Raw genomic sequence first — 25,246 nt, forward strand, 5'->3', positions numbered from 1 at the left:
AACTATGAGGTCACTAAATGAAGCACAAGAGCAAGAAAATAGGTCTCCCTTGCAGCGAGTCCAGTTACATCAGGTTAAGGTAACATCAAAGTAAAATACTGTGGAAACAATGGACTGAAGCTTTCTGGAACTCTTTTGTGTAACATAGTCTGAGGCAAAAATCATAGTGCTTTGTATGACTGATATGAAGACAAATAATAATGACCTAAAAAAATGTTTCAGTGAAAACACTGTGCAAGTTCATTCTAAAGTATTATTTTTTAGTTCCTCTTTTTTAGAAAATGAATTCTTATTAATCTACTTTTTTAAATTAATTTCCTATCTAATGAAATTTTCAGTTATGCTGTGACTGAGTAGTTAGTAGTGGACTTTACAGAATTCAATTTAATAACTGTTTCTCTTCAAGCTTAACTCCATTGTGTTTCATTTATTTTCTTCCTCAGCTGTCTGTAACCCTGGAGACCTTTCAGGATCTGTCCTTGCCTATTCCAGGTAAGGAAGATCTTGCTAAACTCCATTCTGCAAGTCATCAGACATCTCTAGTCAAGGCAGGGTCATGTGGAGAAGCATATGCCCCCCAGGGATGGATAGCCTTCTTTATGGAATACTTCAAAAGGTAAATAATATTTACCTTGTTTGATTTAATTATCTATTTTGAAATTCTTGTTTCTGCTCTTCTAGCAGAACATTTGTTGGTTTTCTTTCTTTTCTGTCAATGATGTTTCAGGTTTGTTGTCTCATGTGTTCCTAGCTGGTTTTGGGGTCCAGTTGTAACCTTACAAGATTGTCTTGCTGCCTTTTTCGCCAGAGATGAGCTCAAGGGTAAGAGGTTAATTACCTGAATATGTTTCTTGTGTGGTTTTTTCCTCCTGTCACGATGAGATGATTAATATCTTCTTAGCTTAATGCAGTTAAGCAGAGGCCACCTGTTAGAGTATAATACAGTCAATCCTTGTTCTTTTGGATCATTCATCTCAGAAAGGTAAGTTTCTCATTCAACTGATTATTTGAGAAAAATGCCTATGAAAGCTGCTTTAGAAATGTCAAGTCAGTCTGAACTTGGTGTAGTGAAATTATATATATATATATATGAACTGAAGGCTCATAAAATTTTCAAACCCAATATTTTAATATTCATTCTCATAACCTCAATTTGGACATGGTAAATTGTTTCCCTTTTAAACTATATAGCATTGGCTCTTCAGATTATATTATATTGCTTCATAGTTGAAGACATAAAACCTAAGAACCTTTACTATAGTTATGTAAGCTCTACTATGACTGTTAAATATTGAATGCAGCCTAAAGATAAATTCCCTTGAAGCTTCTTTCTATCAAATGTACACACTTAAAGGATAACTGTTTGGATTTAGAGAATAATAGCTGGTTTTCTTCTCCCTGATGTTTACAGGTGATAACATGTATAGCTGTGGAAGGTGTAAAAAGTAAGCTGGCTTTTACATTTGTTTTACTTTGTCTTGAGGTTTTACCATTTCTGTAGTCAAGAGGCATTTATTTCTGTTGGGTAGGTCCCAGTGCTGTTCATCTTTTGATTTGACCCTGTGTTCTTATTGTCAGAAATTCAGGGGTCAGGAAACACCGACTTACCCTACCACATGTGCTTAATTCTTTCTCATGCCCTTACAATGTAGACATAAGTTGATTTTGTTTGACAAAATAAAAGCTCTTCACCCTCTAATACTAACAGCTTTCCCCTGCTATGCAGTACGTCACTAAGGTGTGTCAAATAAATAAACTGTAGCTTTAAATACTAAAGAACCAAGAAACAAGTGGTCTGAAGACTGCTTGAAGCCCTTTATGGTACAGGAATGTTATTCCTTCTTGTATGTCCTGTAGATAATTTCTTAGAGGCAAACTTAGTTCATTTCTTTTTTGTCTTTTGCTGGATAATCAGAGTTCATAAAGCCTCAAGTTCTTTCCTCTGTGTTAAGAGAAGCTGTTAGCTAGTTGGGGTTTGATTGTAATTGCTGTTTTGAATTTTTCAACAGTACAGATTTTCTTGTCTTATGAGCCATCATTTTTTGTATCATTTTGGCTACTCCATGTCTAGTCTACATTCCAGAAATATTTTAGGTTTACTAATGCAATGTTCAGCTTAGGCTTTTGCTGATCTAGTGCAATAAAGTAAAACCTTTTCAGAGTTAATTATTTGATTTGGTTTTTCCTTTGCTTAGGTTAAGAAATGGAGTGAAATTCTGCAAAGTGCAAAAATTTCCTGAGGTACTGTTAAAATAAGCATTTTAAAGCACTTTTTCTGCATGATTAGGAATGTGGTAAGACTAATGAGTTGCACGCAGTAAATTGTGTTTATAATGCTGTGTGATGAAAGTCTATCTTCATATTGGCATTTGTTTAAGAATGTGAGCAACATGGTCTGTAAGAAAATTAATCTTATATGTGACAAGTACAGCAATGGCATTTCCCTATGTTATTACTGTCTGCAGACCAACAGTAGTAACATTTCTATTCACAGTCAGACTGGAAAGCTTTTCTATAAGTAACATTTGTAACCTTACATTTAAGAAGCAATCTGATCTCATATTTCAAAGCATGAGTTGATAGCTTCAATAATCAGGAAGAATTAATGTCCCTCATTACAAGATTGTGCAATATGTGCATTGAGAAAGAGAAAAGGTACATTTTTTTTAGTGCTGCATCAATGTTAGTAGCCACAGCTGATTAAAACACAGAGCTTGCTTCAGGTCATAGGGAAAACTGTTCCTTTGGGATTATAAAAGGAGAAGATGGTGCACCCAGTTTAGGTATGTAATATCAAATAGCATGTATAGTTCTTGATTGAATCTGTCACTCCTTCTTACAGATTCTATGCATACATCTCAAAAGATTTAGACATGAACTCATGTTTTCTACAAAAATTGGGACCCATGTGTCCTTTCCCTTGGAAGGCCTTGACCTTCAGCCTTTCCTTGCAAAGGACAGTCCAGCTCAAATTGTGACTTATGATCTCCTGTCTGTCATCTGCCATCATGGAACTGCCAGCAGTGAGTATGAGCTTGATTGTTTTCTTTGCAGTTGGTACTTCAGCACTCTCCTTTGAGGATGATGGCTATATACTGAAGGGTAAATAGATAAAAAATGATAATTAGAATGTGAAAGGTGGTTGCTGTGATTTTTACCTTGACCCAAAACATTTAAAGCTTGCTCTGAAAGAGTTGGCACATCTTTAGAATGTTGTGGTATGCCTGAATAAAATTGAAGGTGGAAAAAAGTTAACAGGTCCAGGAATATTAGGTATGAAAACTATTGAACAACATAAATGTACAAATAATGTTGCTAACAGATGACCAATTGATCAGCTACTCCGCACAACTGCTGTTCATGTCAATGCATTGTATGCCTTAGCTTTTGGAAACTGTTTGCAAAGCACCACGAAGATGCTAACCATTCTTTAAAAAATTTGGTCTCTCACTGCCATTTAACCCCCAAACAGGTGGTAGCTTCTATTTGTGGCTAGTGATGAGTAGCTGAATAAACATCTTGTATGTTGAAGTCATTTCTGCCTAGATGATTTCACTATTCATATGATTTGGAAAACAGGAGAAAGAAAAAAATTTAAACCAGAAACTTAATGAATTTTTATAGAAGTTACCTCCTCATAATTTTCAAACTTAAAGTATCCATTGTTTGAATTTTTTTTCCTTTTTTTTTTTTTTTTCTTTTTTTACTGGATAGTTTTTCAGCTTCTATTTAGTGCTTGCTAAGCAGTGCTTTACATAATCAGTTTAGCAGATACTTGATTGTTTACTTATTACCAGTTAAATATATATTTTAAAGTAGTATTAATTTAAAATATATTATAAACAGTCTTTAAAACATATTTACTTACACATTAGTAAGGTTATGATATCATGTAGCTGTTCCATATCTGTGCTACTTTCTATTGTAAAGCATACATAGATTTTAAAGGGGTTTGTTGTGGGAATTGATGAGGGTAAATTGTTCAGACAATCTTTGAATATCATGGTTCAGGACTGTATTAAACAATATACTGCTTGAAGAGTGCAGGAATGTGCTGAAAGTAGTATTCAACTCACCACTAGCTAATAGAAATTCAGAAAAAAAGCTGGTGTTGTGTTTGACAGAAATTAATTTCAAAGTCATATCTGCTAAGGATTCTGTCTCTCCCATTTAAGACTTACTTAAAACTTACTTCCTCTTCATGTGTTGGAGTAAAATGGGCAGCTGTAGGCACTCTTTGATAACTCTTGCTTCCTGCACTCTAGGTGGACATTATATAGCTTATTGTCGCAACAATTTAAATAATTTGTGGTATGAATTTGATGACCAGAGTGTCACAGAAGTATCAGAATCCACAGTGCAAAATGCAGAAGCTTATGTTCTCTTCTACAGGTAAGACATTGGAAGTACAATCATACCCCTCTAAGTCATGTATGTAAATACCCTTTTAAGCAATTGGGCAGCTTTCAGAATTAGCTGTTATAATGGAAGAATTTGACCAACGAGAAAAGCCTATGCTGGAGAAAAAACTTAATCCTTCAATTATGTCCTTAACACTTGCTCTGTCAGAGCTTGAGTGTTTATGTTAAAATGAAAATGAAATCTGCATAGTAAGAGAACTTGAAGCATCAATTAAGAACTAGCCATCTTATTTTCAATTAGAGGAAGGGAATTCTGCACATAGGGAGGTTTTGCACACAGAAGTTTTTTAGCTGTTAGAGCTCCAACTGGAATTCTCCAAAGTCTGTCAGATGGTATGTAGGACATCAGAGGTTTTACTATTTTGTAATTTCATCCATTGTATTATACATTTAATTTAATGCTATTTATAGGCTGTTCTCTTCCTGAAAATTGAAATGAAAGGTGAGAAATCATGTTACCATCATCTTCAGTCTAGGAAACTTTTGTACTTGAGATAATAAAAGCAACTCAGTGTTCAGATTTTAAATTTCTGGTACTAAGATCAAATTTCCACTAAAAGTTTGCTGTAAAATACATTGTGTCAGAGTTGCATAAAAAAGGAGATGTGATCTGAGGGTGTTTTAACTTTCATTGGGAGCATTCCTATGTGCCACTGTTCAAGCTGAGCCCATGAGTCTCACTTAGTAGGCCTTTTAAAAGGAATTTGGAAGTCATGCTGTATTGCCAAGAAAGAACACTTTATCTTTGATTGTGAGTTAACATATTCAAATAAATAATAAAATAATAGCATTAATAAAATATGGCTTTAAAAAAGAATATATCCACAAAAGACTGTTACTGGCTCGGAGGAGAGAGATTCTATTTGATCTGAAACAGGAGAGCAGAGTTACTCCCAGTTTACAGTGGGAAAAGTAGGGGAATTACCTGATCAGCTTACTGTGTAACCCTGCTTGTGAAGGTAAAGAGGGAACACCTGGCCAAGGAGTGCAGCTTATAAAGCTTTATCTCAAAGGCTGCAGAGATGAAAGGAGCAGATGGGCACAGCCCTCTGGTGCTGCACCACCTCTGCAGCACAGTCGGCTTCTGTCTTGCAGCCCAACTGTTTGCTTTCTTAGGCCGTGTAAACTGCAAAGTACAGACAAGGCCCAGATAATTTACTTGAAGGCAGAGTTTTCACAAACTAAGTTATCTGCACTGTACACAAAGATCTGTATTTGTTTAATGATTTCTGTTTCTGTAATAGAAAGAGCAGTGAAGAAGCACAGAGAGAGAGACGGAGGATATCAGGGCTACTGAATATGATGGAACCAAGTCTTCTGCAGTTCTATGTTTCCAGGCAGTGGTTAAATAAATTCAAGACTTTTGCAGAGCCAGGACCAATTTCAAATAATGACTTTCTTTGTGTGCATGGAGGTGAGACTTAACTGTGAATCATTTAAAAATAATGTATCAATTTCTAGCTATAACAGTTGTGTATACTTGTTTTAATTAAAGTAATTTGACTATACTAAGTTCATATTATTACTTCTTTGGTAAATAACTTCTAAGTAAATTCTTTCTTATTTTAGTAGCTGACTGATTAGAAATTATGCTGAATGAAGTTACCCTATTTTTTTCCTTCCTCTTCACATTTGTTTTGTTTATAAACTTTCTTGATTCTTAAAGAGGACAGTTCCTCTTACCTGCTTGCTTCTTAAACATGGACATTCACATTTTTTAAAAGTCCTGTCCTGTATCATTGTCCTTAATGCTTTCCTCTGCAAATTGAAATGTTTTTCTCAGTTTGGGGCTATAAGTGGTGAGATGGTTTGAAAGAAATTGACCTGATGCTAAGTATCCAGTGCATAGCAGTGTGAAAATCAAGTAGTAATTCTGTTTGTTTTGTATAGGACCATAACAATATTTCCTTGTATGTTAAAAAAATAAGAGCATTACAGTAAACAAAACACATTTGGGGAAATATCCATATTTGAATGCTAACATTTCAAGAAATCATTACTATGTAATACCTATTTTCTAATAAAAAATACAATTTCATTAGACTGGAAGAAGGAGGTGCTGCCCCTGTTGTTGAACCAAAATGTAACCCAGGATGATTTTCCCTGTAGCCATCTGCAGGATGCCTGTGCGCCCTTTGGCTTTCCCTCTGCAGGGCTGCAGCAGATGACTCTTGGTGTACGAGTGCCCCAGTACTCAGTTTTCCCTCTTCCCAAGAATTCCTGCATAGTCCACTGTTGTTTACTGTGTGCTTCAAGTCAACATGGCTAATTCTGCAAGACCTTCTATTTCTGCCTTCCTCAAATTTTCTCTGCTTTCAATTATTCGTGTTGTTTGAAGTAATTCCAAAAGGTCTGCAGCAGATAGATGAGTTTTGAATAGACAGTTTTAGTGTTTACATGCATAATCAAAATATTTAATCATCCTGACATTTTAACTGTATACCTTAAGAAGCTTTTTGAAATCATTATGTAAAATGGATTCTAGCCCTTTAATTTTAGCCACTCATGTAGTTAGTTTGCTTCTGCTTTATATAAGCTTCTCAGCCACATAGAGGACTAAAATCAGTGTGGTGTCTCTAAATACTGTGATAAATTTTACCTAGTTAAAACTTACTTCTTCTAGTTTCTCTGAATTCATTGAAAGGTTCTATTTTTTATTTATTTGGGGCTTCTAACATTGTCTCCTCTCTTTACTAAAATCCACAAGTTTTTTTTATTGTTTGGGGATTTTGTTTTTGTTCCTTTTGCAGGTGTTCCTCCACACAAAGCTAGCTTTATAGAGGACCTCATTGTAATGCTACCTCAGAATATATGGGATAATCTGTATAGCAGGTAAGTTTTGAACTGTAATTGGAATAAATCCAGTGGTACAACTTGAGAGCCAAGTGGCAACATCAGACTTTAGAATTAGTGGCTCAGGAAAAAGATGGCCCTCTGGGCACACAGCTAAGTGAAGGGATTGCAAACAGCCAATTTATATAATTTTCTTGTGCAAAGTAAACAACTGCATAGAGTAGTGTGTTATTGGAGTAGTACTTCAATATTAAACCAATAAACATGTATGGTATGTATGAAATAACACAAAGTAGGTCAGCAAAAGTACACTTTGCAGAGGTTTTTTGAAAGAGCTCTCTGTATCAGCTTCCTGTTCTCTTTTTGGCTGGATACAGCTTTTCTTTTATGTTGGCTTTGAATCTATAGCCTCAGCTGCCAGTACTGCTTCAAAATAACTTATATCCTAGTGTTCTGTGTTACTGCCCCACACTTCAATGTCAGTCAGGTTTGAGTGCTTACAAAGGAGGAATTCTCACCAGCTATGCCTATTCTAAAGTTTAAAAAAAAATGCAGAAGAGCTTTGCTGATGGCTTTCAACACTCTGTATTGCACTTGCATTAAATATTTTTAGCTGTTAATTTCCTACACCTAAACAATACATCTGAGGGTTTGGGGAGTTTTTTATAGATGTTTTAAAGTTTTGGTGCACACAAATAAAAGATACAAAAAATCCTATTTCCAGTTCATTTCCCTTTTTCTATATGTATTAAATTTTTCTTCCATTATCCATTTTCTGTATGCAAAAATATCCTTCTCAGGAGCAGTGCTCCTGCAGACTTCCATGAATAAAGTTTCACAGAACAAAAACATGAGGGAAGGGTCAAGAATAACTTATTAAGAACAAAACAGTAAATGAGTTTAGAGACTGGGGTCAGGGAGGTAGCAAAGCTGATAAAGACTCTGGTGGGGTGGAAGAACATGTGTAAAACAGAACTGGCTGGTATTTCTACAGGCTGTTTCTTAGAGGCCTTGGGTAAAATCACACCTGGTCTATATATAATAATACTTGCTCACTGACATGTTCTAACCACAGTTAACTGCTTCTGAAGTCTCTGATGCAGCTGAGTTTGAGATGGTTTGTAGTGGCATGAGGCAGTCAGAACTTGCAAGATGGTCTTAGGATGGGGAACAGACTATTACCAGGAAAATACAGGATGGCTTTTTGGGATCACTGTGACTGGCATGTATCAGCCTTCTGTTCATACTGACATTTGCCACGTCTACCGGTGCATGATCTTTTTGCATATTTTCCACAAGAGTGATTGATTGTTTGGTTTTTTTCACTTTCACTGCAGATATGGAGGAGGACCAGCTGTTAACCATCTGTATGTTTGTCACACCTGCCAAATAGAGTCTGAAAGAATTGAAAAAAGAAGGAAAAATGAATTGGAAATGTTTATACGGGTAAAAAAGTAAACACTTATCTATTCTGCCACTGGCCAACACCTGACATTCATGACTAGACCCAAGGGATTCCTGTAACAAATGGACTTATTTAATATCTCTATACCTATATACCACTCCATCTCTCCTGGCAGTAGTAATGTTCTTGTGAAACCCCAGACAAAGGCTTATATGAAAATGTACTTAGAGAAGATTTTTAATGTGTTTCTTAAATTGCTTTTTTATAGTGTGGAGACAGCCACATGAGCAGTTGTTCTTTATACACTGCCAGTGGTCTGTTCTGTGCAGTCTGATAAGATTTAAGTGCAATAATACTGTGCCAAGAAAAATTTAATTATAATCATTAGTTCTAATTTTAAAAAAAGGCATCAGAAACATAAACAAGCATAAGTAATTCAATGTGAAATAAATATACTAGTATTGTAATGGATCTGTAAAATTATTTTGTATATTGTATATTTGTATATTGTATTTTCCCTGGGTTAGAGGATTATGTCTGAATGCTAAAATAACTAGTGGTAATGATTCTGAAGTTCTTAAACAAATACGTGTTTTCAAGTTTTCAGTGAAAATAAGAGATTGGAGTCCCATTTCTGCTATCTCAGCTCATGAAAGGAAGAAAAACAAAACTGACTGTTTTTTCAATTCTGTTTGTCCTTCAATCACACTTCAGAGATTGTCAGCTCTTCTATGTTTTTTTTAAATTTTTAGGATTACCAGTGATAATCTCTGGATTACCACTGGTTCATAATTATTAATGACATTGAGTCAACTCCATTTCCTTTAGCAGCCAGTGTCTTTCCAGTCAAAGCAATGATTATATGTGCACTGTTGTGCAAGTATTGATACTGGTTAGTACACAGAAAATTTTACTGTCCTCTACAAAGATGGCTTTTAGTCTATATGAAACCCTAAGAAGTTTTGTTGATGTTTTAGGTTTATGGCTTCGAAGGGGAAGTGTAGCTGTGTTATTACAGTGCTAAAAAGATAATTGTTTAAAGGTTTAAGTGACTTTTTGCTTTTTTCTTCATAATGTAAAAGTTCCATAAGTCATGAAAAGTCCCAATATATTGTACTGCCATCTGCTCAAAATACTTGAGGAAAAACAAACACAGATGAAGATGCTGTTCATCACACAAAGAACTTTCCATAAAATTATGGGAAAAAAATTCAAAAGACTTTTTTATTTTACAAAAATAAGATCTCTACTTTTTTTCTACTTGAAAGTTCAGCCTTCACAGTAATTATCTATTAGTGTTTGATTTATAAGCACTCTTGCTTAGGAAGAACTTGTTGCTGTTTTCAGGAAATATAAATAATTTCTCAACTAAATAGTAGATTAGCTTTTAGTATAAAGGCTACCACTGCATCAGAATCTCATCTTGGGTATTCACCAGGTGTTTACTGTTTTTATGGTCATTGGTTGGTTCTTTAAAATGTTCTGTTACAGTGTAATGTTATGGTATTAATAATTACAGTGATTCAAAGGATTCAGTAGTTTGCAGAAATAAAAGGACAGAAAACCACAGATCTTTTTTTTTCTTTGTAGCTTAATAGAGCATTCCAAGAAGAAGAATCTCCATCGACATTTTACTGCATCAGCATGCACTGGTTCAGAGAATGGGAAGGATTTGTGAAGGGTAAAGACAGTGGTAAGTTGTGCCCCATTTCAAAATATAGGCAATCTTTTGTTGTATTGTTTGTTTCTGCTTTGGTAGAAAACTGTAGGAAGGACAGATTGCAAAGACAGTGAAAGCTCTTAAGCATCTAAGACACAGGTATTATAGGTTACAAATTCATCCAGGATACAGAACATAGTAAAATAATTCACAGCAGTGGGATGATGGGATAGTGTTGGAAAGAATGTTGCTTTTTTGCAGGATGTTTGCTGTTACTAGCAGCAGGAAAATTGGATCTAAGTACAAGAGGGGATAGGTTTTGTTGTGCAGACTAGAGAGATGATGCTCCAGCTTCTGAAGGAAAGATGAACTCATCACATCTAAACTCAGATAGCTCAGTAACAACTGTACTAATGTCAGTTTAGCTGACTTCAGATGCCTCTAAAGTTTTAAAATGGAAGCTGTTAAAATGTTCTACCATCTTGTCAGAGTCTGCTCTAGGACAACTTTGGTAAGAGTTAGAATTAGGATTAATTTGTGTTTTATGTTGCTGTAAAACTTAACTGTAATCATGAATGCTTTGGAAAACTTGTTCTTAATTAAAAATGTGATTAGGTTTTAACAACTTAGATTGTACTGTTAAGCAGTACAAGAACAAGCAGTAAACAAATGAGCTGGTTTTCTTTCCCTTTGGAAATAGAACCTCTAGCCTGGTGTTTGTTCTCAGCTGTCTCAATTTTAATAATTTTTCTGTTGCACTAGATCCTCCTGGCCCAATTGATAATGCTAAGATTGCAGTAACAAAATGTGGCAATGCTGTGCTAAAACAAGGTAGGTGTCCAATATTGCTGCAGCTTTGTCCCCCTTATCATTTGCTGAAGTTTGAAAAAAAATATTTATTTATTTATTTATTTATTGTTGCCATTAAATGAATGGCATTTTATAATGAATCTGTGTGGTGTGTAGTTTTGGGGAATCATTTTATTCTTAAAATGAAGAATTAGTGTCTGTAATAAACTAATCTGAGTACAGTTGAGTGTGTAGGAGGTGGAGACTAACTTGAAAATGATGAAAGTGTGCTTTGGCTTTGTATCACTTGATCTGATGGGTTTTCTTAACAAAATTGGGAGACTGTTCTATATCTGTATGTAGTTTGAACCCTGAAACCTAATTTGAATAGAGAAACACCTTCTCACAGAAGGAGAAAACCACTATAAATAAAATCTGTTGCTCATTTTTCTGCAAGTCATTTGATACTGTACATTGCATGTTAGAGAAGTTTTTACAAAGATACAGATTTCTTTATTATTCTTCAGAGTTAAATACTAGATACCATTTATTTGGAATTCATAGATACAGAGGAAAACATTTCTATATGACCTGCTTTATGAAGTCTTTAGAATTTCTAGGAAGCTTTAAAATCATTGCAGCTCAGCCTGGAAGATGAATTTGCATCAATAAGATTAATATTTATTTAACTGGATTTTTTCCCAATTTTGCTTAATGCCTGGATGCGTACCCTGGATGTACCAATAAACCTACCATAAACCTCACTAATTCTAGAATGCCCAGAGTTTATTCTAAAAACAATTGGTTTATGCACTCATTAGTTTTTTAGTGTTTTCCTGATTTAAATGCTGATGCTAGAATTCAAGTACAAGGTATGAAGCCTGATAAAAAAATCACTTTAGAGGCAGTAATTTATAGCAAATTAGCCAGATGTTAATTTACTTTCAGATACATTAGTACAAATTAGAGCTTGGGTAGAAATAAAGATGAATAGGATGTGGAAAATTTGTCTTGTAAGTTTAAATAGGGGGGAATGCCACTAAATAGGATCCTGTACTGCATATTTCTGTGATTCAGTGGTCCTGAGTTCACTGTGCCTCTTCAGTTTAACCTGACTGGCTGCAGTCTGGATAAGGGAGTGAAGATCTGTGCCTGCAGAGATAGATTTGTTTCTTGAGAGCCTAAATGTAAAAGAGTAAAACTGAGGCATAACATCATTAGTACTGGCATGGGATCTGTGTGATGACTTCCAGGTGAAGCTTTGCATAGTTGAGTTATTGTAGGTAAACAAATGTGCAGCTCTTTGTACCCTTCCCCTTTAGAAACTCTTACCAGTAGGCATCACTGCAGCAGGTGCTGAGTACAGAAAATACAGGAGTGGGGGGAGAAGTCCCCTGCTTGTAGTGCTGACCTTTTTTTTTTTTAAGTATGAAGGTGCTGAAACAAGGCTGAACAAGACATTAATAATGTCTAATGAGGATATCAGGGGAAACTTGCTGTCAGGCAGGGCTTTGATATGCTAAAAGAAGAGGAGAACAGAAATGTGACCTCTCTGCGTGGGTTAATGTGAGGAAATCACTCAGATCAGACAGGATCCTTGTATTGAAACCTAGAGGGGAGATGTGCTGATGCATCTTGTCTTTGCCATTGTAAAAAGTTGTGGAAAATCAGAAATATTTGCTGAATGCTGACTTGAGACAGGAGACAGACCTCTAGCCAGAGCAATGGAATCATAATCAAAGACTTTAATCAATGAATGAAATCAGGCTGACCCATCAGTGCTACAGTAGCATTGCTGGAGCTATTATTATCCTAATAATAGTCATTTGGGAATTTCACTGTACTCCTCATACTTTTATTCTTTACTATCAATATTAATTTCTCTGATGAAAGAGGAATCTTGAGTCCTTGAACTTTACTGTGTAATTTATGTGACTGCATGTCCTTGTAATAATATGAATCATTGTTTTCTGAGTACCAAGAGCTACTGTGTCAGCTTGATTGGTAGCTATTAGATAATATGTTTATCATAGAATTTTCATGTGTTTTCTGCAAGTACTGCATAATTTAGAGCAGGTAGTTGTAAGAATCAAGGACTATAAAACTAACACAAACTAGGTAAATGGCAGCTGGTGCAAATTAAAGTGAAAATGAAGGTTATGGTGTTAAATTTCAATCTGAATTCTTAGTTCTAAATTTTAATCTGGATTATTTTTTCCTTTTTGTGTCTCTTTTGGACTTAAATCATTAAGGAACTATTCTAAAGAATAATTAAATTTAAATTTTTTTTCAGGTGCAGATTCTGGACAAATATCAGAAGAAACATGGAATTTTCTTCAGTCAATCTATGGTGGAGGTCCAGAGATTATACTCAGACCACCTGTTCCTCCAGTAGAACCTGATATATTGCAAACAGAAGAGAAGATTGAATTAGAAACTCATGGTCTGTAGCTTTTGAGAAAAAGATGAGCTTGTAAGGAATCCAGCTTCCTTACAAAATGCCCAAAACACATTCCTAAAGGTTTTATTCTCTTATGTCTGTTGGAGGCACAGCTCAGTGGGCATTACATTAACTACAGAATAGTAAGTTGAAATATGTATTGCAATTTGTTTAAATAGCAGCTGTTTCTCTGTTTTGGAAGGCATGTGGTTTGTACATTTTGGAATGTTTGGTCAATGGGAAAAATGTAATTTCTGATTTTTTTGCTGAAAGTCAAAATCCTATTATATCCTTAGACTTGAAAAACAGGGACAAATTTTAGAGATGTTCAGTAACCCTCTGATTCCTGATTGGGCTTCTGATATCTACAAATTTTTTCCTGTCTTAATTGTACAGTCTTGACAAGCCTAGGTATGTGAGGAGTATATTTTAAATGGACTATAATCAAAGATAAAGAAAAAGGATTTTCATTTCCTAAATGCTCAGGAAAAAAGTTCTCTTACTTTGCACTGTAAGTATATGAAATGGGTAGTATGTAACATCCAAATACTTATTGTATTTGAGCAGCTCAAACATTAGGATAGACTGAATAATGTTTTAGTCAGCAAATATCATAACTTATTGCTACTAAATTTTACATCTTATTATAGTCTTCTGTAACTCTATAAACCTGGCTAGTGTCTTTAATAGTATATGTGGCAAAAAGATTTAGTCTTCTCTAGGGTAACATTTGAGAGCATGAAGTGTGAAATGTAAAATTATTATGGACATGAGTGATATAAATTTCAGAAAATTAAATTGTCTGGTCTCTTGAATTGCATTCATAAGCATTTATATTTGAAGGCTTTTATTGTATTGTTAAAAATTTTCATTGGCATGATGACCTTTAATTTCAGAAGCTGGATAAAATGTATATATTGCAAAACTTTATTGAATGATTCATATTGGAATGCAGAATGACACTTGCTCATGTTTTTGCCTGATATTGTTACGAAATAAGCAGCATTATTCAAGACTGGATCAATAAAAAAACAATCAAAATTAACTGTGGAATAGGTGGGGGGAGCTTTCCTAAATGTTTTTCATTTATTATATAAATAATATATAATTAATGCTATATAAGTAATGCTGTGGTACTGCTCTCACACCCATACAATCATATTTATTGACCATTTTAAGTTTAGACAATGATGTTGACAGATCTAACTCCAAAGTAAGAAAATGTTGACATTCCTCTGAATAATTTTATATGTAGTTTAAAAACGTTTTGGTTTGTAGGACATCATGCTATTCTAGTTAAAAAGCCATGTATAACAGCCCTAGAGAAAATGTCCTCTAACCTTAAGTATTTGTAAATGTGATTTTATGTTAGTAGATAAAGCAACTTGAAGTTAATATCACATTACCCCTGTAATGCATCACATGCTTGCTACTGACTTGTCTTGGTGACTAAGGTAAAGTTAACTTGCTTATGAGCAACTTGCTGACATTGGCCTGTGAAATAATGTCTCATTTAAAGTCAATTTAAAGTCTTTTTTTCTTTTTGTTTCTGCTAAAATTTTCTTTGATTTAAGGTTTTTTAACATACTAAAGCTAAACAAGAATTTTTCCTACACATTCTGTTTTGGAAACTTAGGAAGTATTTCCTTGGTTAAAGCACAGTACAGTGATCAAGTTTATGAATTTATTCAATGTTTTCATTAATAGTCTGGATGGAAGAACAGACTGGCCTGTAAAATTTGCAAGAGGAAAATGGATTGAGGGTTAGGGACATCAGCTTGTCAGGGAACAAAGCAGTTCTGTGCTGAGTATTCTGGGTATTACAACAGGTCAGACTAAGAGTTAAAACCCAGTGGTACTAAAACAAAACCTGTTCTGGGTAATAGTAACAAAAGCATCAGATGTGAGGCACAGGAGGTAATTATTCTGCTCTACTTGGTGCTGTGCTCGTTGTGAATCTCATCTGTACTGTTCCAAATTTTGAATGCTATATGATGATAAATACAAGTTGAAGTTATTTTAGGGAAAAGCAACAAGACTCAGTGTTGAAAAATAAGTAGTTTTCTCCCTTAAAGGAATGCTGAAAATGGAAGACTTCCAATGTGTAAATAATGGCTGGATAATACTGAACATTTTTTTTCTGAGATAAGCAAAGATATTTGCCTCAGCTTTAGCAGTTGGGACTTGTGCTGGGTTTAGGAAGCTTCTTTCAGAAATCTAGAAGTTTTCTAGTCAGTCTTTTCTACTGGGTGTCTGGAAATCCATAGTGAAAAATAATCTGTGATGCACACAGATCAGTAAGGAGACACTTTATGCCAGCAGAGTTTGTGAAATGCCTTTGTCACTGTGGGGAAAGGCATCTTGGCAGTGGAACTTTGTCATACTTAGAAAAAACCAAATCCCTGAGTTTGCAGAGTTAAATAGATGTGTTTGAAGACCATTCCAAAGGGATTACTGTCTTGCTTTTAGCCCTTGGAGAGCTCTACAAGGGATATTATGTCACAGAAATGGAAGTAGCCTTTTAAAGGATGGCAGTGTGGGAGTACTCCAGATGGATGACTTGAGTATGCTGGAGGGAAGGCAATAATTCAGAGAATAGGTAAAGGAGAGGCCTTTACTGGGAAAAGTTGTCATGATTTGTAGCAAAGAAACAATGCATCTCAGGAAGGGCCTGTGGAAATTATTTTTTTTCCATAAACCTTTCACCAGACTATTTGGATTCTTTGTTCATTTGTTTCCAGTTGAGGAAAAACAGCAACGTGTTTAGGTGCCAGAAAAACTGTCACTTCAAGAAGGAAAAAATCCAGTGGACTCCTTGTTGTAGGCCTGGAAATCTAGATATGAGCTGTTAAAAGCCTGCATTTCAGTCTGGTGACTTTAATCCTGTCTTCTGGGCAAAACTGTATGGTGGGTGTCAGGGACTTAGCAGCTCAAAGCTTGTTTTCTCTAAATTTTTGAAGGTTTCTTGGAAGCAATGTAATTAATTGTTCATCTGAACACCCAGCATCAAGGAGACTGCTTCATATACTGTGTATATAGCTGAACAGTATCATTGGAGGGAAAAAGAATAGCAGAAAAGCTACTGAATTAGTCAGTAGTAAAATAAGGCAGTTTTGTAATGTGTTTTAAAGGTGTGAGCTAAATAGTCTGGCTACACAGTGATTTAAACTGAGTCCAGAAAGCTGTTTCTGCAAGTATCATCTAACTTGGTCCTGTGCATAGGGATACATATGTACATCTATACTTAGGTATATTAATATAATTATATTATACTTACACATTTATATACATACATATATATTTTATATATGTGCATAAAAATGCACATAATCTACTTCTCCAGTATGTTAACTGTATTGTGGCTAGAGGCACTACAATAATTATTTTGGGGGTTATGCTGGAATAGTGACCTTGAGTCACATTGAGTGACATTTGATAAAGGTTGTTTGTTTTTAAAAAATAGGCAAATGACACTCAATTTACTGCTGTAATGGGTGTCAGCCTTCCCATCAGCCTGTTTCAAGATAAGATAAAAAAGCATAAAGTGTTAGAAATGCATTTGGCTATATTACAATGTGGATGAAGAGGTTTTCATTTGTGAAGCAGAAGTTCAATATGCCCCCAGTTCAATAGTCCTGAATTTTTCTTATTAAATCTAATGTAATTTGATGTGCTATGCTAATGCATTATTTAAGAATTCTCCATCTCAGATTCAAAACTTACATAGTGACAGGGTTTTTCCAGCACTATATATCCTACTTGTTCTAAAAGCAGAAGGCATTTATTTGTAATGATATGCTAACATTTGACTTTTTTTTTTTTTTTAGTATCCCATTATTCATAATATAAGTTCATTTGCAAAAGCAAGCCTGGGATTTAATAATTTTTAAGCCTGAAAAACTTAGATATTATCTGCTTAAAGGGACCAAGTGCTTTCTTCACATTTGCCATACAACTATTTGACACCGAACAAAGAAAATTCTATTTCATTTATTCCTTTTGAATTCCCTATATACATCTGGCTTAGTGCAGTCTAAGCAGTTTTCTCACTGAAACCTTTCAGTCTTCATTTTGCCCAGGAAATGAGTAAAACAACTAGGCTTTCTCATTCTTCCTAACAGATGGCTTTTCTGGCTTCCCTCTATACTTAAGCCATCCAGAGCTGACAGTTAATAGCAGGAAGCAAAATAAGACTTCTGGGTTCCTGAAGTGTCACAAAGAAAGACAAATCACTTTCAGTGTTAATTCACAGAAATTAATCGAGTTACAAACAAACTTCGTTTATATTAGCCTTCAGAATCTTAGGAGATTAGAAAGTAGCCTTGTTCAGGAAAATTGTATAAGTGCTATTCTCACTGATAATGAAAAGTGTGACTTGTTTTCTTGAACATGTTCTATTATATATTATATGAATATATATATATATCTGTTTAAAATATGACTTGCCTTAGGTCAAACTTCAGGCCATTCAAGAAGGTGACAAGTCTGTTTCTCCATAGAAACCAGTGAATACTGCCACACACAGTAAGATAAAATATGCTTATAATACATGTAATGTTACACATTTGCTTATTGTCACAGAGTCATGGTTTTCACAGAAAGCTGGAATTACTTATTCTTTCTCAAAACTTTTCTAAATGTGTGCCAGCTCAGACAGCTAGAAAAAGAAGGTCCATTTGTGAGAAACACATTACTGAAGTGTTCAGTAGGTTTTCTGCACCTGGACTGATAGCAGTGCAACAAGCAAAGTCACTTGATGGCAGGTTTCCACACAGGTTGTACATGCATGTATGTGTGGGCTTTAAAAAAATGCAATAGGCACTTGATAACTAAAATAGAATACTTATAAGATGAATAAGCAAATTAATTTTCTGTTCTGACTTGTTCAAGGTTGAGTTGATCATCTAAAACTTCAGGTTTTGATTGTTGAATGGGCATGTAAAAATGCAGCTGACACTTGATTTGCTGATTTATATGCAAGTATAAAATGGACCATCAGTAAAAAAGTAAAGCTGGTATAATAGGAATAGACTGGTTTTCTATGCAATACTAGTGAATCTTAAAGCACTTTTCTTCCTAGTCTTTGAGAGGTAGAAAAATAAAGCAGTCATCATCCACAAAATATTTTCATAATACAAATCAAGTTGAGGGGATTTCATTTCCAGATCTGTTCCTCCTTGCTCACTTGGAACTCACAAACAATTTATTATACATAAAAAATTCTAGTAAGATCTGTTTTTGGAACAACTTAGCACATGAGAAAGTAAATCTAAAAGTACTTTGTTGAGAAGAATAAAGAGGGCAGAAGAGAGGAGGCAGTTGATTCATAGGCGTAGGAAAAAACTTAGAATAAATTGTCAGCTGCTAAAAATGAAAAATAGCAGGTTTTGTTTCATATCTCACAGGACATTGCCAAGAGCTTTTCATATTCATTGTTTGTGAATAGTTTTGCTCAGAAATGAATATTTTTCTAGGTGACTAATTTTTTTGTGTCTGGTGTGTTTAATGTTAAACATTATAAAACAAGATGTCCTGGTTACCATGGGGATCTGCTTTTTCCCCCACCACCACTTCCCCTGGGTGTCTGTTAAAATGCCAAACCCAAATGAACATGCAGCACTTGCTCACACTGTGAATGCATGTTTGTTTCCACCTCTGCACGAAGTGTCTCCTTAGCACCAGAAGTAAGGTTACTCTGAGATTTTCAGTTATAACAAAAGAAATGCACTCATGCACGCTGAAGTGCTAATGATCTGGCAGCTAATAATTCACTTAGACAGTATTTTCAATTAAGTGTTTCATGTAGTACCAAGGTTTACAATTTAACTGTAGAAGCAAGAAATAAAACATGTATTAGCTGTGAACTCTTTGACAGGCCTGTCTTCTGACTAATTTTTAGTAAGGAAAATACGCTCTTTTACCTCATTTGCCTGTAGTATAATTAATTTGCTGTCCAACCAAGCAGGCTAGTGGAGATAATCTGTCTTTTGAACTTGATCAGTAGGAATCTGAGCTTCACATGTGACCTTACCTTTGCAGACTCAAGTGCAGAGTCTGGTCTTCCTGGGCTCTTTCTGTAGATGTTGAAAGGATTCAGGTAATAGAGGCAGTCTCTGGGATCCTGCTCTGCTTTTAAGTTAAATCTGAAAAGGGTCTACTATCATTCTGGATTTGGGCCTTAAACAGGAATCTTCTTAAACTGTCTGTGATGCTGGTATTCACTCTTATGTGATGGCAATTTGTTTGAAATTTTATTTAAATCTTTCACATCCTGTATGAGGGCCCTAATCACAAGCCAGGCTTGTCCTTTAAAAGCTTTTCTGTTTGGAAAAAAATGCACCTAAAGGCTAGTCAGAAATGTGCCAGGTCTTTTTATTTATGTATTTTATTTAGACACTTCTGCCTTACTTGAAAACTGCTAATTTATGTGTTTTTTTGGTCTATATTGAACATTCTACACATGTGCTGTTTAGTTTTGAGTAACAATAGAGCCTTTTATTGGGGTTTAGGGCCTGAAGGAATACTAAGGTAGTCAAAACAGTAACAGGCATATTCTGTGACCTGATGCACCTTCATGTAGGTTATACATAATTCAAAATATTAATGCAGAGCCACTAATACCTGAGAGTGCTCCAAATATGTAACAAAGGGATGTTTCTAAAAGAGAAAGATAAGAGGGATTGTTTGGACTTGAGTTGATAACATCTGTAAGGACTAAAATTCCCAGAGGAATGTGACTCACTCAGAGTCTGTGCTGATGGGAATGCTCCAGGAATGTAAATGGAGGTGATCTGGGCTTCAGGGTTTTGGTAGCCTGAGGCAAAACCACTGTGCCCATAAGGGTCCAACTCACCCTCTCATCCTGTTTAGTCAAAACTTCCTTGATTCACATAGGTGAAATGTCCCAGAACCTGGAAGTCTCTGGATTCCTGTTTTCTTGAAGCCTGAGTCAGATTTCATACATTAGAATAATAACATGCTCAAAGAAACTGCAGTAAAGCAAGTTTTAAAAAATACCATTAGTTGAAATAAGTAGCAATATTTCAATTTAGAAATGTAAAAACCCACTCTTGAGTAGTAAAAACTTAAGAAAAATAATACATTCTGAAAAACAAAGATCTTCCTTTTGGTGTACAGCTTTTATGTTTAATGACTTCCATTCTGGAATGATTTTTTTAAAATAATGCACTGCAATCTAGCTGTCATTTCATATTGACCTGACATTGAAGCCTCTACTGAAATTAGAAAAAGCCATTTAAATGGGAATGCCTCATATGAGAGGAGTATTTACATGGTACTGAATATAGTCTAACTAATTCAATCATTAAAAACAAGATTAGATTACTTCACTGCAGCTTCTCTAGACCAATTTGGATTAGATTGTCCCTACTTTAAATATACAGGCAGAAAATGCAAATCATAACTTCCAAAATTCATTTCACTTTTGTGACTGGTAACTTGCTTTTTCAACATGGGATATGACTAATTTCAGTAACTGAAGTCAAATCTGCAATAATCTGTGTGGGTTGTAAGACTCCTGAATTGTCTAATGTATTTACCCTTTGTCAGTCACTTACCCTTTATCAGCTACTGGAGATCGTTCTCTTTAATGAAGAGCTAAAATTTTAGTTCCCCCAACCTTGTTCCTACAAAAAAAAAAAAAAAAAAAAAAAAAGGCATAAAACCCAGACATTCTAAAATGATGGCTGAAGTGGATTTATTTTAGCAGAGGACTACATACAGTTGGGTGAAATTTACCACTGTTACATTTTTAAAATTATTTGTTTAGTAATATTTTAATACTATTTTTGATATGCTGACTTCCATACAACCATAGTATTTTTCCAAGTTGTATTTGAAGTAGCAAAAATATTACTAAAAGCACACATTTTGTTATTATGGCACTAAATTAGTAATATTGTCAAATTTAATCAAAGTTGTGCCAAAAAGGCAGAAGAGTCTCATGTAAACTGGCTACTGAAACCCCACCTAAATGCATCAGTAGAGTATGTCTTCAGGCAGAATGGTTCTTAAAGGTTAGACACAAAAACAGAACTGTTTCTCTAAAGGATTTTGCTTCAGGTGAAGCCAGTGAAAACATTTCACTGAGGGCAATCTAGCCTTTCTCGTATTTATTCTTTATATATGGTAACATTAATGGAAGAAAAATCAGAATGTAGAGGTCTCCAGTGAATAAAGCAGGCAGAACTGAACAAAACAGGGGACCTGTAATAATACATGAAGTGATTGTGTAAGGATGTGTTGTATCCAAGCAGAAAATGGCTTTAATGCTTAATTTTTTTTTGGTTTCCTTTTGTCTCTCAACAAAAATTACGCTGTTATAACTTCATCTCCTGTAACTCTCTACAAGAATGCAAATACTTTTTCTTCTCTTTCTCCAAAGTTCCACCCAAAAGTACCTACAGACAAAATTAGTGAGGTGGTAGAGTAATTAATGTAGAGGTAACTAAGTGTTATGCTGAGCCAACTCTCATCCAATCCAGGATGGTTTATTAGGTTTGGGCCCTGGAAGTTGCCCCAACAGAACCTAATCTGGCTTTAGGAAAATTCTCACTGTCCAAGGCTTGACTGCACAGTCACCCGAGTGCTTGCACACACCCAGCCAGTCCAGCTTCCCTTGAGTCAGATCAAATAAGCCTCTGGAGCTGAACTCGGCTGTAATCTCCCTTGTCCTGCATACCCTCTTGAAGAGCCGGAGTAGATCCAGAGCTGTAGCCAAGGATATAAGCCCGTTTAACCAGAGCTGGGGCACGGACTAGTAATAGCTTGTTAATGCTGTTTGGAGGGCATGGTGGAAAGAGAGCAGAGCAGCTGTCAGAGCTAACCTAGATGTCCTTAGGATCAGCTTCTCAATTGTGAGTTCTAAGGAGTGAACCTCATTAAGCTTTTGTCGGGCAAAAAACATCATATATTATTTGCTTTAATAATAGGAGAAGCAATTAAGCAATTTCATGGATTGAGATGGGTGGGAACAGTGATGTTGCTGCTGAAAGCAGGAGCTGTGTCACAGCTTCATCAAAGCTGGAACTTAGAGTGTTGGCAGTTCTCCATGCACAGACATGAGCTGAGGCATCCCACAAACGCGGAGGGATAGAAAACTTCTGCTCTTGTAGAAAATACTGCTTTGGGAGGGGTTTGATCTATTATTTAGCTTGTCCCATTGTAACTTGCTGAAAAGTTGTCATTAACACCATTATCTCCTGATCACGATAGGGGGTGGTTTTGTTGTGGTTTGGGTTTTGTGGTTTGGATTTTTTTTCCCTGCTACCAACATTGATGAAACCTGAAAATTTGTTACTGCCTTATAAGTGACCGTTGTGTAAGGCTGTCCATAATAAATACAGCTACCAGTTGATGGTACGAGATAGATGCTGTAGCACAGAGGAAGCTGCAGCCACAAGAACTAGAGATGTGAGATAGTTTGGTTAAAGTATATGAGGAACAAGGGAAGCAACTGGAAGTGAAAATATGTTGAAGAAAGCAGTATGGTGCTACTAGGCAGGAGTATGTTCCTTTACACTTAGGAATTATTTCAAAGCTGCTATAGGGTACTACGGGGAAGGGGCTGCAGGATAGCATGAGTGGATGAAAAAGATTTTGAACTTTGGGGACAGGAGAGTAGATGTAGAGCGTCAGGCAGCTTCAAACAAAGCAGGTTTTGCCAGGTTTTAATGTAAATTGTCTTGGGTGGAGGTGTTAAAAACCTGATCTCAGGCATTACTACATATGGGCTGCTTTCTCTTCTTTGCATATTGTTAATTTTCCTCTGGAAGGTTACCAGAGCCAGACTACACAGCAGGTACACAATGGCTGGATTAAATCCAGGGAAAAGCAGGGAGCGTGCAGAGGTGCGGAAAGAGCCTCAGGAGTATCCCTTTCATTTGCAGGAGCCGTGACCTCAAACATCACACCATTAACAGTTGCTCTTTGTTAACCTTCCATCACTAGGTATCACTGCTTCTTAGGCAAGATGGCAGAACCTAATATTTAAATCCTACTCTGCAAATTCAAGGCAAATCCTGGTGTAGGGTGTGGTTACAGTATAGTCCGACTGGTTTAATCCTATTGCCAAAAAGTTAGTGCTGCCAAAGGAGGATTGCCTTGTTCCTCGCCTCCACTGGCAGCACTCCCTCCCCCATCTCACATGCTGGCTCTCGTCAGCCCCATGGTGAGCCAACGCAGTTTAATTTCTAGATGAAAACGAACACACCAGAAACAGGAACAGCTTCTTGGTGGTTTAGGAAACCCAGCTGGTTTACCATGTGTGTAGATGAGCAGCTGAGTGGGCAGTAGGAAAGACTGTGGGGCAGGGATGGGGAGTGCTGCCTCCCGTGTCAGCAGCCCCTGGATTCGGTCAAGAGTGTTGCTCAACTGCATCTTTGCAGAGCCATGGGAATCTGAAAGAAACCCCGACCATCAAAACACCCAATCAATTTTACTCAGAGGCAGCTGAGCAGAACCCTCAGTTCTCCTGTGAAAGCACTAACGCTTGTCTGCAATGCAATAATATCCTCAGCCATTGCAGCTGTTCAGCTAAGTGAGCATATTTCTAAATGGATTGCAAGGCACAGCGCTTTAGTGCACACAGGTGCTCCTGCAGTAATGAGAACACAGCTTTGTTCGGGCACACGCAGAACAGAGCTGCAGGACAGCAGTGGCACAGGATCGAGAGAAAATTTCCCTCTCTTTTGGCATTTCTGTTGTTTTGAATTTGATCACAGAAGACTTTCAAGTCAGCAAGATGTAGGGAAAAGTGAGAACTGCTTGGGAGAGTGGAAAGCTGCTGAGGTTTTTCTGCAGACTCTGCAGAAAGAGTATCTGTATGACTAGACTTGCAATTTAGGTCATTGGGATTTTATTAAATATGCTTTCTTTACGTATCGATCACTTGAATCATGATACAGTCAGTAACTACTTAAAAGCAACTAAAAATATTCTTCAATACTTAACTCTGTTACAGAGAACTGTTTTACCTAAGGATTTTCCAGCAATTTAGAAATGTTAATTGTTATTAAGGGAAAGGTTTTTAAAATTCCAGTAGCATTTAACAGAAAAGTGAGTCTCTGTTTCTTGTTTACTCAGAACTCTTCCAAATGCATTATAACTGCAGGGTTTCAGGAAAAAAAAAACAATGAGAAGTTTAAGAATAGTCAGAGACAGACAGTAGTTATGTTGTCTCTGTAGGAGTCCAGGTAAACGATGTATTAGAACAGGCTGCGGGCGGCAGGCAGTAGTAATTCTTGGTGATCGCACACCAGTGAGCTCAGAACCAGGCAGCACCAAAGCAAGAAATTTGAAAGCAAAGTCGATTAATTTTTAGTTATAATCCAGAGAGCTGGAGTACCCCACGGAGCCTGTACTTGCGGAACCGCTTGAGTTAAGTCGGGAGACAGCGCTGGAAATTACTCAGTTATTGCGAACCGAACAGCCCCGCACTGGGGGCACGAAACTGGCGGGGGGGCAGCAGCACCTACAGCCGGCAGAGCGCTGCCCCGAGCCGCGCTCCCCGTCCCCTTCCCGGGACGGCAGCCCCGGAGCGTTCCCAGCTGCCGGCGGCTCGGGCGGGGAGCGCAGCGCGGGCCGAGCCGCGCCCGTGCCCCGGGGCGCCCCGCCAGACACCTGCCCCGCCGCCGCGCCCCCGGCCCCGCGCCGCCGCCGCGCTCCGCCGGCAGGGGGAGCTGCAGGGAGCGGGTCCCGCCGCAGCGCGGGGGGGAGGG

General features: G+C 36.6%; 1 protein-coding gene across 3 annotated transcripts in view; it reads left to right on the top strand.

Annotated features, from left to right (window-relative positions):
- USP33 (ubiquitin specific peptidase 33) overlaps positions 1 to 15,357 on the top strand; it is a 37,114-nt gene extending 21,757 nt beyond the window's left edge. Inside the window, exons 13-24 of one of the 3 annotated variants that reach the window (XM_079314086.1) lie at positions 444 to 616; positions 728 to 822; positions 1,412 to 1,445; positions 2,196 to 2,241; positions 2,843 to 3,023; positions 4,266 to 4,392; positions 5,666 to 5,835; positions 7,172 to 7,253; positions 8,552 to 8,660; positions 10,210 to 10,312; positions 11,042 to 11,110; positions 13,362 to 15,357. In XM_079314086.1, coding sequence (XP_079170212.1) covers positions 444 to 616; positions 728 to 822; positions 1,412 to 1,445; positions 2,196 to 2,241; positions 2,843 to 3,023; positions 4,266 to 4,392; positions 5,666 to 5,835; positions 7,172 to 7,253; positions 8,552 to 8,660; positions 10,210 to 10,312; positions 11,042 to 11,110; positions 13,362 to 13,519 — 1,347 coding nt within the window. In that variant the 3' untranslated portion in view covers positions 13,520 to 15,357. Of the gene's footprint in view, positions 1 to 443; positions 617 to 717; positions 823 to 1,411; positions 1,446 to 2,195; positions 2,242 to 2,842; positions 3,024 to 4,265; positions 4,393 to 5,665; positions 5,836 to 7,171; positions 7,254 to 8,551; positions 8,661 to 10,209; positions 10,313 to 11,041; positions 11,111 to 13,361 lie in introns of all 3 variants that reach the window. The other 2 variants (XM_079314085.1, XM_079314087.1) reach the window with 2 other exon arrangements.
- Positions 15,358 to 25,246: the final 9,889 nt, after the last annotated feature.

The sequence above is a fragment of the Erithacus rubecula genome, assembly GCF_903797595.1.
Source record: "Erithacus rubecula genome assembly, chromosome: 10".
NCBI classification, from domain to species: domain Eukaryota; kingdom Metazoa; phylum Chordata; class Aves; order Passeriformes; family Muscicapidae; genus Erithacus; species Erithacus rubecula.